The 20,040-nt window shown below is 37.0% G+C and overlaps 1 protein-coding gene across 10 annotated transcripts in view; it reads right to left on the bottom strand.

Annotated features, from left to right (window-relative positions):
* Window positions 1-20,040, bottom strand: part of ERC1 (ELKS/RAB6-interacting/CAST family member 1) — a 457,438-nt gene that overhangs the window by 335,170 nt on the left and 102,228 nt on the right. For all 10 annotated transcript variants that reach the window (XM_056800772.1, XM_056800770.1, XM_056800774.1 and 7 more), the window contains exon 2: window positions 4,113-4,943. In XM_056800772.1, the coding sequence (XP_056656750.1) occupies window positions 4,113-4,781 (669 nt within the window). In that variant the 5' untranslated portion in view covers window positions 4,782-4,943. The remainder of the gene's footprint in view (window positions 1-4,112; window positions 4,944-20,040) is intronic.

Genomic DNA, 20,040 nt, shown 5'->3' on the forward strand with positions numbered 1-20,040 from the left:
GCTGCTCCATTTCCACTCCAAACCCCCTACCAACGACAACTCTTTAAATTAGTTTTAGTGTCACTTAGGGCACTAAAAAATTAACTAAAGTTAATCTCACAGCTAGGAACTCCTTCCTTAGATTATTGCAACAGTCTCTTCATTGGTCTCACTGACTCAAGTCTCTCCTCCTTGTAGCCCATCCTATACTGCCAGTGATTTTCCTTAAAGATAATCTGACCATGTCATTCCCCTAACTCACTCACTGATTCTATATTGCCTCCAAAATAAAACATCAACTGCTCCATTTTGCTTTTAAATCTTTTCAAACCTGCCAGAAACGTCTTTTCAGCCTTATTAAGTTGCTCCCCTTCTGACCCTCAGCAATCGAAACTGGCCTTCTCTCAGCTCTTCACTCATAGCACTCAATGTCCTGCTTCAGCAAGGGTTACCCCTTACCCCCAGAATCCCTCTCTTCCTATGAAAAACAACTCAAAACATCTACTTCTACATAAAGTCTTCCATGATCTCCCTCCTTCCCTCCATGACTACCTTGTATACATTCTGTATATAAATACGTATCAGAATAAGCATTGAGAATAGAGATTGTTCTATTTTTATTTATATACCCAGAATCTAGCACAATGACTGGCACATGGCACATAACAGGCACTTAAATTCTTATTTATGTATATGTGCCATAGCAAAGGAAAGCTGGTCTGGGACTCAGAAGGCTTAGGAAAACCTCTGATATATACTTTCTCTAACCTCTAAGCTCTTAAGCTTCACTCCAAGTCTCTAAGAACAGAGAAGTATGAAGATGGGATTAACTCTCCCCTACTTATTCTTTAGATTTTAGCCACCAAGAATGTTGTTGTGGGGGGGAAGGTCTATGACCCACGTGTGCTAGTAAGCGACAAATCAGCAACAACTGACTGGCCCCCTGGGTAGTCTGAAGAAACTAAGTTTAAGCTGCCATTGGTACATGTAAAAGGTGGACAAAAGGCACAGCAAGTGATGCAAAAAACTGTCTAAATTTGGCAGTAACTTCCTGTGAGAAGGTCTTCACCTTTGAACTTGGCCTTAGAGGACCTCGGACTTGAGAATTCAAACTGCTTCTCTGGACTGACATGTGAGTGGATAAGTGAAAAGAACTGACTCCTTTCCCTTGGCTTTTCTGGAGGCACTAGCCTCAAGAGAGGCCCCTCAACTTGGAGGAGGCCTCCTGGCTGGAAGCCTTGTTTAATAAATCCTCTGGGCCCCCCTTGCTGGGACCTCTGAAGCTCTGCCTGGTTCAGACCAGACCAGAGTAGCTCTCTCTCTCATTTTCCTTACTTTCTTTCTCTGTTTGCAAATAAAACTACCATAAAAATCATTCTGACTTGAGTAATTCATTGGAATTTAGTAATTAAATTCCTGGTGACTATATTCTTAAATATTCAATCCAACCATAATTTTTACCCCTTACAGAAGATACTGATCAGTACTGCTGGAGGAAATTTCTCACTTCAAACCCCTTACAACAATGAAATCATAAAATATTTCTAGCCACAAATACACATATTTATCTAGTATTACAAGGTACCACTGCCTACTGGTGTTGTTCAGTCCTACTTGACTCTTCATGAACCCATTTGGAGTTTTCTTGGCAAAGATACTGGAGTGCTTTACCAAATGGAGGTTAGATGACTTACCCAGAGATACATAGCTAATGACTGCCTAAGTCCACATCTGAACTCAGCTCTTTCTGCTCCAAGCCAAGAGCTCCATCCACTAACCCACCTAGCCGCACTTAGTTAATAAAAAAGCTGTTAAAAATTAAAACTGCACTAAGACTTTCAGAACATTCTGTATATATATATCAACAAACAGACATCTATAAATTTGAAACATTCTGTGTCTTTCATATAAAAGTGGTGCAGTAGAGCATTGGGCTTAAAGTCACAAAGTCCTGAATTCAAATCTAGGTTCAAACCTTTCCTAGCTATGTGATCCTAGGCAAGTCACTTAACTCTTGTTTTCCTGTTTCCATATCTGTAAAGTGAGGATTAGCATAGTACATACCTCCCAGGGCCACTATGAGGTTCAAATGAGATAATAATTGTAAAATGCTTAGTTTGGGACCTGGCATATATTAGGTGCTATATAAATGCCAGCTATTATTATAACAAAAAATGTACATAGCAAACACAGATTCTGTATTCTCTAGAATAACATAGGGTAATGTTATTTCATATTTTGTAAAATTGCTCAAGGTTATTCCCAATTTCTTTTTATATTTTAAAATCATAACATATGAACATTCAGAAAATATAGGCTATTTGTTTTGAAAGTATGTGGCCATGCCCTTTGGCTCTTTGCTTTCATCAATGACATTACATAATAATAGATCCCATTTTCCTTGCCATGGTCTTCCTGAAATTTTTGTCATGTCTAGAAAAGGCATTCCAGAGCACCAGCAAAATCTTCAGGAGGTCAATAATGAATATGTTTGAGGACAAGGTGATGTAGAAAATTACCATTGGAAGCTATTAAAAATGAATTTTCTAAAGTAGAAATTGTCTTTTTCTCAGGAGCCTATATTTACAAAATAACCAAAGCAGATTTATATAATTATTGAGCATACACAGCATTTATGATAGAGAATAAAGTTAAGCATCAAAATTGCATGTTTTGTACAGAAAACAGGATTACTATAATACTTTCTTTCCTACCTCTTAACAACATGCCAAGAGGCAGCTGAAGTTTCAAACAAATCATTTAAGTAATTCAGAATCATTACAGTACTTAAAAATTAAGTGATATATTTATATGCAGTTACAATATCAACAACAAGCCAAGTGATTCTTTAAAAAAACAAAAAAACAAAAATAAAACCTCTCCTAAAGGCTCACAGATTCAAAGAATGATCCCTGAAAACCTTTTCGTTTTCTGTTGCTGGAACCCAAAACTATCTATTCACACTTTTAATTTATAAAACATCAGTATGGGGATATAAGTAACACAATAATGAATTAAGCATAATTTAAATTACCTGGAAGAGTAGACAAGCAATAAATGGTTAGCTTATAAAACTGATAACACATTTGATTCCTAACCTGAAATATCTCATAATTACAATATTTTGCCAATTCTTTTAAAAAATAGAAATTAAAATTGTAAATTGTTCTTTCTTGAACTTCAATGAATTAAGGAATCAAAAGAAACAGGTATCTAATCATCTTCAAGATCAAATTCTATTAATATCACTAAATAAAACAAATATTCATTTCACAACTTATCGTTCACACTCAAATAATAAAATTAAACTAAATTTTCACTAGGATGAACCTCAGAATTATATTGTTCAACTGAAAACAGCTCAAAAAGCATTGTACTCTGTTTTTTTTTAAACCCTTACTTTCTGACTAGGATCAATACTAAGTATCAGTTCCAAAGCAGAAAAGGAGTAAGGGCTAGGCACTTGGGGTTAAGTGATTTGTCCAGGGTCACAAAGCTAAGAAGTGCCTGAGGCCAGAGGTCTCTAGGTCTGGCTCACTATCCCCTGAGTTACCTAGCTTGCCCCATGCACTCAGTTTTGAAGGAAATGCTACAGTGCTATAATTCCAGATATTTATGAAAACTGAAAATAACTTTATATACTCTCAAATGCTTTAAGCAATGGCTGGTACAGCTTATGGTATAGTGTATTCTTACGAGAATTGAGCAAAAGACAAAATGCTAAGGGAGAGAGTCAGAGACAGTACTAAATTGCAAATGGAAATAAGCAGAAAAGTGAAGTAAAATGGATTTTTAAAATGAGAACAAAGTGGTGCAGAGAAAATGAGGCAGTTGGGAAATATTTAGAAACCAGGGTAGAGGGGTCAGGAGTTAGGAATGTCTAGGTTCAAATTTGGCCACAGACATTTCCTAACTGTGTGACCCTGAGCAAGTCACTTAATCCCAACTATCCTAGCCTTTGCCCTTCCTGTTACTAGGATACAAAGTAAGGATTTAAAAGAAAAAGAATAAAAGAAACAAAGGTAGACCAAAAAGGTATGATAAAGAAGGCATGAAAGACAGGGGCAAGTAAGAAAATAAAATATGATTTCATTTCATTCACATGTGAATAGGTAAATACAAGTATAACTAACCTGATTTTCTTCTTGTACAACTCTATATTGTTCCTTCCAAACAGTGATTTTGGAAGCTTCATCTTTTCTCAGGGCTCGTTCCTTCTTCAATTCAGGGCTCCAAAAGGTCTTGATACTATTCATTGAAGAACTCAATTTACTCTCTTTCACCTCCACGTCCTTCCGTAATAGGTCATTTTCCCGTAACACTTCCTTCAATTGTGTCTGTAGATCCATAATTGTATTATCCCTCGCCTGGCGCAGTGAATGAGGTACAGTGGATGCCATACTCACAGGAGGGAGATGATGTTCTCCAAATGCTATGGTGTCACTGGCAACCCCACTGCTAGCAATATTAGGGCTGCTGCCCATAGCAGTCATTCTAACACCATAAGGCAGTCGACCCCCAGAACGGCCAAGAGTCATGGTGCTTTTAGGTGTATCTGGACCCATATTTTCATGATCACTTAAGTACATAGGTCCTGATGTGGCATAGGCAGCATTTAAGGACTGGATATTTTCCATTGAAAGAGTTTTACCACTGCCACCTCCAGTACTGCTTCCAGAACTCCCTCCAGTGCTGTTGGTTCGGCGGTGACCCAAACGAGGGGAACGAGGAAGCCTAGGTGAGCGCCCAGGACTCTGACTACTTGGTTCAACTTTACCAACTGAACGAGCACTCCCATACATGGCTGCACAAAGGAGTGAGATATCAAGACAAGTTTAAAGCAAAAAGTATGAAATTTGATGAGGTTCCTCTGTGATTATGAGTCTGCTTAAAGCTAATCAGAATTAATAGATTCCCAGTTGTCCATTCTTGAAGTCATATGCTCATGATATCTAAAATCATATCTGCAACAAAAGGAACACAAATACTCTGTTAATATGCTTTCCTTTAAGAAACTTTAATTCCTACCAATAAGGAAAAAAATACCCTTCCCCTTTACCAAATCCTCTTGGAAAACAAAAACTAATTAAAAGCATATTTTACTTTCAAAGAAATTATCATGCAGTAACCCTCTGGCTAGGATGGGAGGGGAAACTCTCTAAAACCCATGAAGAAGACTTCAGCTACCGAGCAGTTCCTTTCTAGGAATGCCACCTCCCAAAATTCCCATCACTGTTTTTAGAAACCTTCATGTTAAAAACTTCTTTGAGGCCCAAACATATTAAAATATAACATGGAATTAATAAGATAAATAAAATACAATGTAATATAGATAATGTTAATTTGTGGATTTTCTAAGTAAGTTAATATATAGCCCAACAAGGATCCTTTTCCATTTTAGTTTTTTAGCACTGTTATCCACAACTGTTCCTCACCAGTCAATCTCTGATACTACTATACTAAGAACATCAGGGACAACTGGAATTTTTTTTTTAAATTTGAACCTTTACCTTCTTAGAGTCACTACCTAAGCATTGTTTCCAAGACAGAAGAGTGGCAACGTCACACAGGAAGTGGTATCCTAGCACCTAGAGAGATCAGGAACAACTTAAAGAACTGGAAAAAATATCAGATGTCAGCTAGGCCAAAAACTTCATTTTGCAAATGAAGAAACTAAGGTTATATGACGTGCCTGAGTACACAGAGGTAGCAAGTGGCAGAGCTGAGATTTAAACAGATCCTGACTCCAAATACTAAGTTCTTTTCACTAGCTCATGCATAAAACAAAGATGGCAACAGGACTGAACAGTGAAGGAAATCTGTGAAACAAGTGAACTAGGAGATAGGAAAGCATTCCTGAATGAAGTCCTTTATCACTTATTAGCAAAATGACATAAAGCTATCAAAGTTTTAAGATGAAGTCATCTTAATATGTTTACTTCTCCTATATTAGAATTATGGGGCATGTCCTACAGTTCCAAAGTGTAGGAATGACATTCATTTTTCCACTTAACAGGAAAAGGTCTTTGTGAAAAAGGTAACATTATTTCATTAAGATATAGAGTTGGACAGGGTCTATTTTCACATAGGATAAGTACAATAAACTGAAGTTCTTTTTCTGAGTCTTGTCATATTTCCAATCCAACAAGGATTTCATGAGGACCAGGTCAGCATTTGGGCTGCCCATCTGTTAGCCTGCACTGGCCTGCTACTTGACCAGGTATAGCACTTCCTTTTCTAATCATCCATTATGCCACTTCTTGCTAATGGAATACAGTGTTGTTGCAAATACGCTGAAGTCTATTTAGGTCCATCACGCTCTTCTCAAAGTACAACTCAAGAACCATTTTATAAAATATCACATCAAAACAAAACTCAAATTTATTACATTTTAGAGAAGGCGAGGAGTTGAATCACACTGAACATGCTAAATAAAGCACACAAAAAAATTCTACTATGTTTTGATATCAGGAGCTGCATCATCAAAAATGGTGTTTCATATTATGCTTTTCTTACATCAAGAAATTATTAATTTATACCATATGGAAAGGAAATTAACTTATAGAGTCTGAAAATCATTAGAGAATTTTAAAAATCATCATAAAATTCATAGTAAAATTTTCAATAAATGGGAACAATAAGATTTCAGTGAATAGGAAGATTGGCACACAACTAATCTATGTATCCATTTTAAAAAATTTTATGACTTTTACTTTCTTTTTAAACCCTTACCTTCCTATCTTGGGCTCAATCCTGCATATTGGTTCCAAGGCATAAGAGTAATAAGGGCTGGGAAATAGGGGTTAAGTAACTTGTATAGAGTTACACAGCTAGGCGGTGACTGAGGCCAGACTTGAATCCAGGACCTCCTATCTCTGGGCCTGGCTCTCAATCCACTGAAGCCACCTAGCTGCCCCCATAATCCTTACTTTCTGTCTTAGTAACAACTCTTAAGATAGAAGGGCAAGGGCTAAGCAAATATGTTTAAGTTACTTGCTCAGAGTGTGTTCAAGGGAATTACCAGAAACAAGGAAATCTAAAAATTTGAAGAAATGCATCAGAAGAGGAGCAAATGGAACTTCACAAGACCTGGGGGGATGGGATAAAATTCCATTCAGGCTCAAAAGCAGTTGGAGGAAAAGACCCAAGGTTCTTTTTATCTGGGACTCTTTGGAGCTGAGTGGGAGAATTAAAAATCTCTAAATCCTTTGCTTGAACAGAAGAAGATATCAATTCTCAACTGGAGCCAATCTTTGGGATAAAGACTCTCTTTTTCCTTTAGGGGAAGCCAGAGCTTATTCTTGAAAAGATTTCTTTGGACAAACCCTCAAAAGCTATATAGGAAAGGAAACCTTAGGAACTTCCTCTTCCTTCTGTCCTTTCATTATACTTTCATTACTTTTTTCAACAACGTTGTACCCAAATAAATTAGATATCTTGATTTATAATAGAACTTGAATCAGAGTCTATGTGTTAGGAGGGGAGCTTAAAATTCCATCATTACAAGGAGGATGAAGGAAAATCTGACTTGCCCTTTAGTCTAGCCTGACTGATTCCACTGGTAACAGCTCAGCTTAGGGATAGGGGAGGAAGTATCACATAGAATTCAGCTATTCAGTGTTTCCTTCCTTTCCAAAGACCCCCTCACTATTACAAGAGTCACACTGCTAGGAAGTGTCTCAAGCCATGTTTGAATCCAGGTCCTCCTGACTCCACACTAGCCACTCTATTCACTGTGCCACCTAGTTGCTTTCATGTATCCATTTTGACCTTATATGGTGTGAGATATTAGTGTATACCTAATTTCTACCATACTGCTTTCTAGTTTTCCCCACAGTTATTGTTAAATAATGAGCTCTTGGGTAGGACTTCCAGGTAAACATGGTGGCAGTCTAGATGGCGGACACTTCCTCTCCTCACCACCTACCGACATAAACTACCTTAAAAAAGGCAAAAAAAAAAACAAAACCCAAATTCATATGAACGAAGGAACTCTATAGTCTGGCACAGCATTGAAGGAACATGGGATTTGGGCATTTCCACACCATATGGAGGTGAAAAGGCTTCCACCAAAACGGGAGTTGATATACCCTCCCCCACCCCACCTACAGAGGCAGAGTCAGAGCCAGCGCATGCTAGAATCAGTGAGTGAGCAAGGGCCACCTCTGGAGCGAATGAGGGGCACCTCTAGGTCCTTGGCAGCTGACACCACTGAGGACCTACCCCTGAGAGCAGCTAAACATGAAACACCAGCAGGCTAAAGAGTGCAAACCATGGGTGCCCACAGGGAGATAGCACAGAGAAGGGCAACAAACAGCAGAATCTGCAGAGACTCGAGAACTGGCCTCAGGCAAAATCCTTACTCCTTAGCTCCATACACAGCCAGCCCTCCTCACTCAGATTTCTGTATGGAAAGGGAAGGAAAAACAACCATAGTGATGGCAAACAGTACCTAAGAACAACTTCCCAACACCAAGAAAAACAAAAAGAAGGAACTGACCCTGGATAATTTAAGGAGGAAAAATCCAGACTACAGAGGAAATAGCAGAAGAGGAAATTCAAATAAATGGGCCAAAACCTTTGCAAAAAAAAAATGGAAATTGGCCACAAGCTCCTGAAGAATATAAATTGGAGCTTACCAAAAAGATGGAAGCCTTCTGGCAAGAAAAGTGGGAAATAGTTCAAAAAGAAGATAACAGTTTAAAGGACAAAAACTCTAAATTGGAGAAACAGCTGGAAGCCACAAAAAGCAGGACAGACCAAAACAAAAAGGAAAAATCAAAAGATTATAATAGAAAATCAAAAGATTATAGCAGAAAACCAGGCCTAAAAGACCAGAATTGGGCAATTTGGAAACTAATGATCTTGCAAAACAGCAAGAATTAATAAAGCAAGGTCAAAAAAGATTGATAAAATAGAAGAAAACATAAAATATCTCAACTAACAAGATGATGGATTAGGAAAACAGATAATGAAGAGACAATTTGAGAATCATTAGTCTACCTGAAAACCCAGAAATAAACAGAAATCTTGACATCATACTACAAGAAATCATCCAAGAAAACTACCCTGATCTTCTTGAACATTGAAAGAGTTCATAGAACACCCTCTACACTAAATCCTCAAAAAAAAACAACTCCCAAGAATGTAATTGCCAAATTCAAGAGCTTCCAAGTTAAGGATAAAATTTTAGAAAAAGCTAAAAAGAGACAATTCAGATATCAAGGAGCACCAATCAGGATTACACAATATCTGGCAGCTTCCACACTAAAGGACCACAAGGCTTGGAATATGATATTCAGAAAGACAAGAGAATTGGGTCTTCAACTAAGGATCACCTCCCCATCAAAACTGACTATATACTTCCAGAGGAAAGTATTGGCATTCAACAAAACAGAAGCTTTCCAAGTATTTACAAAGAAAAGACCAGACCTAAGCTGAAAGTCTGATATCCAAGCACAAAAATCAAGAGAAACATGAAAAGGTAAATAAGAAAGAGAGGGGAAATGGGAAAAAAATTTTTTTTTAATTCAAATTTTCTTGTTGTTGGCTTCAATAAGATCAAATTGTTTATATCAATATATGGGGGAAATGTTATTTGTAACTCAAAAATTATATTCATTATTATAGTAATTAGAAGAATCATTCACAGGAACAGACGGGGATAATAAGTGGTATAAGATGATATAAAAAAGAGGAAAAAGGAGGGGGGAATTGAAGATGGCACCAAGACAAACGAAGAAATAAGAAACAGGAAAATCTATACCACACAAAGAGGAACATGGAAAAGGGAGGAAAAGAGTACTATTATAAAAAGGAGAGAAAGAAAGTGCTAATAGGTAATACTTAAACTTTACTCTCAGTTAAATCAATTCTGAGAGGGAAGATCATCTAGATCCAATGGGGTATTGAATTCTATTTTATCCTACATGGAAAATGGGAAGGGAAAAACAAAGGGGGAGAGTGATTCAGGGAGTACAAAAAGAGAGGGAAAGGGAGAGAGGAGGGAATATAGCATACCCTAAAAAAAATAAATAAAAAGGGGGGAAAAGGGAGAGCTGAAAGGGAAGAATAATAAGGGTGGGATTGGGAGGACTGATTAAAAGCAAACCACTGGTTTAAAAGGATATAGCAAAAGAAGAAAGGACAGAACTAGGAGAGGATATCAAAATGCTGGGGAATACACAAGTGGCAATCAACTTTGAATGTGAATGGGAAGAACTCACCCATAAAAAGAAAACAAATAAGAAAGTGGATTAGAAATCAAAAACCTACCATATGTTGTCTACAAGAAACACACATGAGGTGAGTAGACACTCACAAGGTTAGAATTAAGGGTTGGAGTAAAATCTATTGGACCTCAACTGATAGAAAGAAGGCAGGAGTTGCAATCATGACATCTGACAAAGCAAAAGTAAAAATAGATCTGATTGAAAGGAATAGGGAAGGTAACTACATCCTGATAAAAAGCAGTATAAACAATGAGGAAATATCAGTAATATACATGTATGTATCAAATGGGATAGCATCCAAGTTTCTAAAAGAGAAACTAGTGGAGTTTAAGGAGTAAATAGATAGTAAAACTATACTACTGGGAGACCTGAACCTACCACTATCAAATCTAGATAAATCAAATAAATAAATAAGAAAGAGGTAAGAGATGTGAATGAAATCTTATAAAAATTAGAGTTAATATATATGTAGAAAAATAGGGACAAAAGGAATACACCTTCTTTTCAGCAGCACATGGTACATTCACAAAGATTGACCATGTACTGGGGCATAAAAACATGGCAAACAAATGCTGAAAAGCAGAAATAATAAATGCAACCTTTTCAGATCATAATGCAATAAAAATAATGATCAGTAAGGGTACATGAAGAGCCAATTCCAAAATTAATTGGAAATTCAATTATATGATTCTACAAAATCGGTTAAAGAACAAATTGTAGAAACAATAATTTCATTGAAGAAAATGACAAGGATGAGACGTCCTTTAAAAATCTATAGGATGCAGCCAAAGCAGTACTTGGGGTAAATTTATACACTTGAATTCATATATTAACAAGTTACAGAAAAGAGATCAATAAACTGGACCTGCAAGTCAAAAAACTTGAAAGCAAACAAATTAAAAACCCCCAGATAAAAAACTAAATTTGAGATCCTAAAAATTAAGGGAGAAATAAATAGAACCAAAAATGAAAGAACCATTGAATTAATAAATAAGACTAGAAGCTGATATTTTGAAAAAAATCAAACAAAATAGACAAAGTACTCCTCGATCTAATAAAGGAAAGAAAACCAAATTAACAGTATCATAGATGAAAAGGAAGACCTCACCTCTAATGAAGAGGAAATTAAGGTAATCATTAAAAACTATTTTGCACAATTATATGGCAAAAAATATGGTAATCTAGGTGATATGGATGAATATTTACAAAAATATAAACTGCCTACATTAACAGAAGAAGAAATAGATTTCTTAAATAATCCCATATCAGACAAAAAATTGAACAAGCCATCAAAGAACACCCTAAGAAAAAATCTCGAGGGCCTGATGGATTCACAAGTGAATTCTATCAAACATTACAACTAATCCCAATATTATACAAATTATTTGACATAATAAGCAAAGAAGGAGTTCTACCAAATTCCTTTTAGGACACAGGTATGGTACTGATTGCAAAGCCAGGCAGGTCAAAAACAGAGAATGAAAACTACAGACCAATCTCCTTAATGAATATAGATACAAAAATCTTAAACAGGATACTAGCAAAGACTTCAGCAAGTCATCACAAGGGTTATTTACTATGATCAGGTGGGATTTATACCAGGAATACAAGGATGGTTTAATATTAGGAAGACCATCCACATAATTGACCATATCAACATGCAAACCAAAAAATATCACATGATTATCTCAATAGGCCCTGGAAAAGCCTTTGACAAAATACAATACTTGAAAGTATAGGAATATAAGGGTCTTTCCTAAAAATAATAAACAGTATTTATCTAAAACCATCAGCAAACATCTGCAATGGGGATAAACTAGATGCATTCCCAATGAGATCAGGAGTGAAACAAGGACACCCATTGTCACTGCTATTATTTAGCATTGTACTAGAAATACTAGCAGTAGCAATTAGAGAAGAAAAAGAAATTGAAGGTATTAAAATTGGCAACGAAGAGGCCAAGTTATCGCTCTTTGCAGATGATGTGATGGTCTACTTAAAGAATCCTAGAGAATCAACTAAAAAGCTAGTGGAAATAACCAACAATTTTAGCAAAGTTGCAGGATACAAAAAAACCCATATAAGTCATCAGCTTTTCTATATATTTCCAACACATCTCAGCAGCAAGAATTAGAAAGAGAAACTCTATTCAAAATCACCCTAGACAATATAAAATACTTAGGGATCTATCTGCTGAAATAAACACAGGAACTACATGAGCACAACTACAAAACACTCTCCACACAATTAAAAGTAGATGTAAACAACTGGAAAAACATTAACTGCTCATGGGTAGAATGAGCTAACATAATAAAAGTGACCATCCTACCCAAACTTTTTTTTTTTAAACCCTTACCTTCCGTCTTGGAGTCAATACTGTATATTGGCTCCAAGGCAGAAGAGTGGTAAGGGCTAGGCAATGGGGGTCAAGTGACTTGCCCAGGGTCACACAGCTAGGAAGTGGCTGAGGTCAGATTTGAACCTAGGACCTCCCATCTCTAGGCCTGACTCTCAATCCACTGAGCCACCCAGCTGCCCCCATACCCAAACTTATTTACTTATTTAGTGCCATATCCATCGAACTACCAAAAACTTTTTTCCTGAATTAGGAAAAAAACATAACAAAGTTCATTTGGAAGAACAAAAGATCAAGGACATCCAGGGAAATAATGGGAAAAAAATGCAAAGGAAGGTGGCCTTGCAGTCCCAGATCTCAAACTATACTACAAAGCAGTGCTTATCAAAACAAGTTGTTACTGGCTAAGAGACAGAAAAGAGGATCAGTGGAATAGACTTGGAATAAATGACCTCAGCAAGACAGTCTGATAAACCCAAAGATCACAGTTTTGGGGACCAAAATCCACCTTTTTGATAAAAACTGCTGGGAAAATTGAAAGACAGTATGGGAGAGATTAGGTTTGGATTAACATCTTACACCCTACACCAAGATAAACTCGGAATGAGTGAATGGCCTGAATTTAAAGAAGGAAACTATAAGCAAATTAGGCAAACACAGAATAGAATACTTGTCAGATCTTTGGGAAAGGAAAGACTTTAAAACCAAACAAGAGGTAGAAAAAAACCACAAAATGTAAAATCAATAATTTTGATTACATCAAATTACAAAGGTTTTTTACAAACAAAACTAATGCATCCAAACTTAGAAGAGAAACAACAAATTGGGAAACAATCTTCATTACAAAAACCTCTAAGAAAGGTCTAATTACTCAAATTTATAAAGAGCTAAACCAGTTGCACAAAAAAATCAAGCCATTCTCCAATTGAAAAATGAGCAAGGGACATGAATAGGCAGTTTTCAGTTAAAGAAATCGAAACTATTAATAAACACATCAAAAAGTGCTCAAAATCTCTTATAATCAGAGAAATGCAAATCAAAACAAATCTGAGGTATCACCTTCTACCTAGCAGATTGGCTAACATGACAGCTATGGAAAGTAATGAATGCTGGAGGGGATGTGGCAAAGTTGGGACATTAATTCATTGCTGGTGGAGTTGTGAACTGATCCAACCATTCTGGAGGGGAATATGAAACTATGCCCAAAGGGCGATAAACGACTGTCTGCCCTTTGATCCAGGCATAGCACTGCTGGGTTTGTACCCCAAAGAGATAATAAGGAAAAGGACATGTACAAAAATATTCATTGCAGCGCTCTTTGAGTTGGCAAAAAATTGGAAAATGAGGGGATGCCCTTCAATTGGGGAATGGCTGAACAAATTGTGGTATCTGTTGGTGATGTAATACTATTGTGCTCAAACACTGTGGGAGTACAAACACTGAAGAAAAACAATGGCTTGAATACATGGGTCGGACGGATATGGTTGGGGATGTATACTCTAAATGAACAACATCCTAGTGTAAACAACAACATGGAAATAGGTTCTGATCAAGGACACAAGTAATACCCAATGAAATTGCTCATTGGCTGCAGGAAGAGTGGGTGGAGTGGAGGAAGGGAAATAATGTGATTATTGTAGTTGTATTTTCATAAAATACAAGATTTAAATCTTATTCGAGATAGATCTTCAGGGAAGAAACTTGCTAACTGACTGAATCCAGAGAATGAACTGTTTGCAGAAAGATATCTAAACTCTTTCACTATAGTAAGATCCAGAATGAACCTTGGGGTGCGGTTGATTGAATGTTTTTCTGAATATACCCTCTTATGACAAAGGGGACTGCCCCCTAATTGGATTTTGTATACACTTGCAGTTAGAATTTTTCGGGGAGCAGGATGCTTATGTTTAGTGATCAATTGGGGAGGACTAGTCCCCCAATCATCATCAGGGGGGATTGTGAATTTTAAAATCTCCATCTTGCTTGGTCTAGCACCCAAAATTGTGCACACCCACACTACACGGGCATGTGCTAGTCAATGACAAATCAGAAATAACTGCCCACCTGGGCTGTCCTAAAACAAGCTTGAGTCACCATTGGCACTTGTGAGGCACAGGAAGTGAGATAGGGAACAGCCTCTGGAATTCACTCACTTCCTGTGGACAGGGCTAGGTGCCAGTTGGTGCTAGGAACTTGAGCAGGGAGGAGGCCCACAGACAGCTTTCCTTCAGATCGGTCACGTGAATCAAGGACTGATTCTCCTTTCTACCCTGGCCTTCAGGCCTAAACTCCCTCTAGCTCTGCCAGAAGGTTGAGTTAACCTTTTTCCTTTTCCCCTTCTTTCCTTTTCTCCCTCTCCTTCTTCCTTACACCCATTGTGATTAAATCACCATAAACTCCATTCTGACTGAGTGTTTCATTTTAGGAATTTCATAAGTAAATTCCTTGGCGACCATAAATTAGTATTATATCAATCTTTAAAGGTGAATTTCACTATAATATAGTCAAGAAATAATGTTCTAAATTGACTAAATAAACTTATTCAAATGGAAAAAAATAAAATAAAATCACCCTAGACAATATAAAATACTTAGGCAATTAGAAAAAACCACAACTAAGTTCATTTGGAAGAACAAATGATCAAGGATATCCAGGGAAATAATGAAAAAAAATGCAAAGGAAGGAGGACTTGCAGTCCCAGATCTCAAACTATACTATAAAGCAGTGGTTATCAAAACAATTTGGTACTGGCTAAGAGACAGAAAGGAGGATCAACGGAATAGACTTGGGTTAAGTGACTTCAGCAAGACAGTTTATGACAAACCTAAAGACCCCAGCTTTTGGGACAAAAATCCATTATTTGATAAAAATTGGTGGGAAAATTGGAAGACAGTGTGGGAGAGATTAGGTTTGGATCAACATCTCACACCCTACACCAAGATAAATTCAGAATGGGTGAATGACTTGAACATAAAGAAGGAAACTATAAGTAAATTAGGTGAACACAGAATAGTAAACATGTCAGACCTTTGGGAAGGGAAAGATTTTAAAACCAAGCAAGACTTAGAAAGAGTCACAAAATGTAAAATAAATAATTTTGACTACATCAAATTAAACAGGGTTTGTGCAAACAAAACCAATGTAACTAAAATCAGAAGGGAAGCAACAAATTGGGAAACAATTTTCATAAAAACCTCTGACAAAGGTTTAATTACTCAAATTTACAAAGAGCTAAATCAATCGTACAAAAATCAAGCCATTCTCCAATTGATAAATGGGCAAGGGACATGAATAGGCAGTTTTCAGATAAAGAAATCAAAACTATTAATAAGCACATGAAAAAGTGTTCTACATCTCTTATAATCAAGAGAGATGCAAATCAAAACAACTCTGAGGTATCACCTCACACCTAGCAGATTGGCTAACATGACAGCAAAGGAAAGTAATGAATGCTGGAGGGGATGTGGCAAAGTAGGGACACTAATTCATTGCTGGTGGAGTTGTGAATTGATCCAACTATTCTGGAGGGCAATTTGGAACTATGCCCAAAGGGCGATAAAAGATTATCTGCCCTTTGATCCAGCCATAGCACTGCTGGGTTTGTACCCCAAAGAGATAATAAGGAAAAAGACTTGTACAAGAATATTCATAGCAGCGCTCTTTGTGGTGGCCAAAAATTGGCAACTGAGGGGATGCCCTTCAATTGGGGAATGGCTGAACAAATTGTGGTATATGTTAGTGATGGAATACTATTGTGCTAAAAGGAATAATAAAGTGGAGGAATTCCATGGAGACTAGAACAACCTCCAGGAAGTGATGTAGAGCAAAAGGAGCAGAACCAGGAAAACATTGTACACAGAGACTGATACACTGTGGTACAATCAAAGGTAATGGACTTCTCTATTAGTGTCAATGCAGTGTCCCTGAACAATCTGTAAGGATCTAAAAAACACTATCCACAAGCAAAGGATAAACTGTGGGAGTTAAAACACTGATGAAAAGCAACTGCTTGACTACAGGGGTGGAGGGGATATGACTGAGGAGAGACTCTAAATGAACACTCTAATGCAAATACCAACAACATGGAAATGGGTTCGAATCAAGAACGCATGTGATACCCAGTGGAACTGCGCGTCAGCTATGGGAGAGGTGGTGGGAGGGGGGGAGGGAAGAAAAGAAAATGATCTGTGTTTCCAATGAATAATGTTTGGAAATGACCAAATAAAATAATTTTTTAAAAAAAGAATGCAAAAAAAAATACTTAGGCATTTATCTGCCAAGACAAACACAGGAACTATATGAACACAACTACAAAACACTTTCCACACAATTAAAAGTAGATCTGAACAATTGGAAAAACATTAACTGCTCATGGGTAGGACAAGCTAACATAATAAAAGTGATCATCCTACCCAAACTTATTTACTTATTTAGTGCCATACCCATCAAACTACCAAAAACTTTTTTTCTGAATTAGAAAAAACCATAACAAAGTTCATTTGCAAGAACAAACAATCAAGGATATGCAGGGAAATAATGAAAAAAAAATGCAAAGGAAGGTGTCCTTGCAGTCCCAGATCTCAAACTATATTATAAAGCAGTGGTTATGTATGGGATGTTCAGAGAGGAGTAATATTTCTGGTATGGAGGGCTTGTCGTGCCCTCCTAGGGCAGCTCTCCAACCTCTGACCCTCACCTGACACCCAGCTCTCACTTGTGACTCCTAGTAGCTGCTAGCATGAGGCAGCAGCCACACCCCAGGCAACGACTTCAACATGCCGGCCAAACCTTGTGAGGGTAGCCATCGGGTCTTAGATCCCTGGTGAACTAAGGCTTTGCTCACTCAGCATGTGAAGACTGCTTAGGCCGAACAGACGGAAGAAACCAATAAGAAGGTTCAACGGCTGAGATGGCGACGCAACAAAGCACGGTGGAGTGCTTAGGGCATGTTGGAGCACAAAAGACAACATGGCCATCCAATGCAGCTGAGGAAGTCTCCAGGTGTAACGACTTTTCGTGCCAATGGATCCAGGCTTCCAATGCCGAGAGAGTGGGACTGTCTCTGTGCATCGACTTTTCCACTTAAATCTCCTTCATGCACAAGTGTCTTTGTGCACACTCATCTATCATAGATGAAAACGCACAAAGACAATCGTTATCCTCGGTTACCAAGGGACTACTACTGGTTATCAAAATAATTTGGTACTGGCTAAGAGACAGAAAGGAAGATCAGTGGAATAGACTTGGGTTAAGTGACTTCAGCAAGACAGTCTATGACAAACCTAAAGACCCCAGCTTTTGGGACAAAAATCCACTATTTGACAAAAACTGCTGGGAAAACTGGAAGACTGTGGGAGAGATTAGGTTTGAATCAACACCTCGCACCCTATACCAAGATAAACTCAGAATGGGTGAATGACTTGAACATAAAAAAGGAAATTATAAGTAAATTATGTGAACACAGAATAATATACATGGTCAGACCTTTGGGAAAGGAAAGATTTTTAAAACCAAGCAAGATTTAGAAAGAGTCACAAAATATAAAATAAATAATTTTGATTACATCAAATTAAAAAGTTTTTGTTCAAACAAAACCAATGTAACCAAAATCAGAAGGGAAGTAACAATTTGGGAAACAATTTTCATAACAAAAATGTCTGACAGAGGTTTAATTACTGAAATTTACAAAGAGCTAAATCAATTGTACGAGAAATCAAGCCATTCTCCAATTGATAAATGGGCAAGGGACACGAATAAACAATTTTCAGTCAAAGAAATCAAAACTACTAATAAGCACATGAAAAAGTGTTCTACATCTCTTATAATCAGAGAGATGCAAATCAAAACAACTCTGAGGTACCACTTCACACCTAGCAGATTGGCTAACATGACAGCTATGGAAAGTAATGAATGCTGGAGGGGATGTGGCAAAGTTGGGACATTAATTCATTAATCCAATTGTTTAGGTCTAACTTTATTTTTGTGCAAAGTGTTTTATAATTATGTTCATCAAGTTCCTGAGTTTGTCTTGGTTGTACGACTCCCAATATTTTGTTATCTAGAGTTGTTTTAAATGAAATTTCTCTTTCTAAATCTTGCTGCTGGACTTTGCTGGTGGAAAAAAAAAAAACTTTGAAAGACTTAAAAATTCAAATAAAGTCAAAGATTAAGCATGTCTCCAGAGGACCTCTTATGAAGGTACACATCACTTCTGGATGAAGAGGTGATGGAAATCAAGATACAAAGATATACATTTTTAGACATGGGCATCATGTGAATTTGTTTTGCTTGGGTACTTTTTTTTTTAATCCCTTTCTTTCCTTCAGCTAATTGGAAGGGGTCAGATGGAAATGAATTAATAAAACTGATTTTTTAAGGGACATTGAAATTTTTTTTATTCTCACAAAACAGAGCAAAAGCAAGTCAGAAAAAGCTTAAACAAGCAGGGTGATTTTTAAAGTGGCATGTAAAATGTATTATATACTAATTTTTTTTAAAGTAAGCAATATGAGAAAGTGATTCATGGTTTCATACAGAATTCTCTTTTTTTGTGTGTTCTGCATTACATATAGGAATGCTTCCCTTTTTTTGTTGTCTAAATTTCACAAGATTGACCTCTAGTTGTGTACCAGGGCAAGGAGTGGTTTCTCAGACCTGGCATAAGGTTATTTACTCAGTAAGGAGCAGGAACTATGTGGCACTAAACCCAAGAGGTCAAGTATTCAACACCTTGCTCAGACTGCAAACTACAACTGAGAGAGAACAGGGTAGAAAGCTCAGATCAAGGAGGAATCTTTGGTTCTTTTTCTCCAAACCTGCTGCAAAACCTTCCAGCTAGCTAACAGGAGTTGAGGCCAGCAGAAGTCTACTGGAACAACAACCAGTGACAAACCTACAATTCTGTCCCCCAGACCCAATTTCATGGCTTTCTGAAAAGTCTAATGCTCACACCAGGAGGGTAGCAGTCAGACTTCTTTCTAGATCTGACCCATTTTAGGCACACTGATAGTTTGCAGTTACCTAGCCTGAACTGTGCTTGAGTTCCTTCAAAAACACAGCATTCGGTATACAGAGAAAATAGCAATCAAGTCCCTAGGGAATACAAAACAAGACCAAACAAGGACCTGACATAAAGCTGCAATCCAAAAATTAAGATTAATAAAGCAAAAAAAAAATTCATATAGCAAAATATGATCAGAAATCATAAATTGACATCCTCCCTCTTTATAATGTTTTCTTATATGTTATACTGCAAATATTATTCTCAATAAGATATGACAAGGAAGGTTTTTATAAAAAGTGAACTGACTAAAAAAAAATCCAGCAAGTAAATTCCATAGGTAGAAGACAGTTTGTATGGACTAGTTAGAAAATGGACTCAGTATTTGCTCTGGGTTACTAAGGAAAAATACTATAGGCAAAAAAAAAATTTAAAGCACTATTCAATGTAGGAAAAAAAATGTGTAGGTTGAG

Source organism: Monodelphis domestica, chromosome 5 (assembly GCF_027887165.1).
Source record: "Monodelphis domestica isolate mMonDom1 chromosome 5, mMonDom1.pri, whole genome shotgun sequence".
NCBI classification, from domain to species: Eukaryota; Metazoa; Chordata; class Mammalia; order Didelphimorphia; family Didelphidae; genus Monodelphis; species Monodelphis domestica.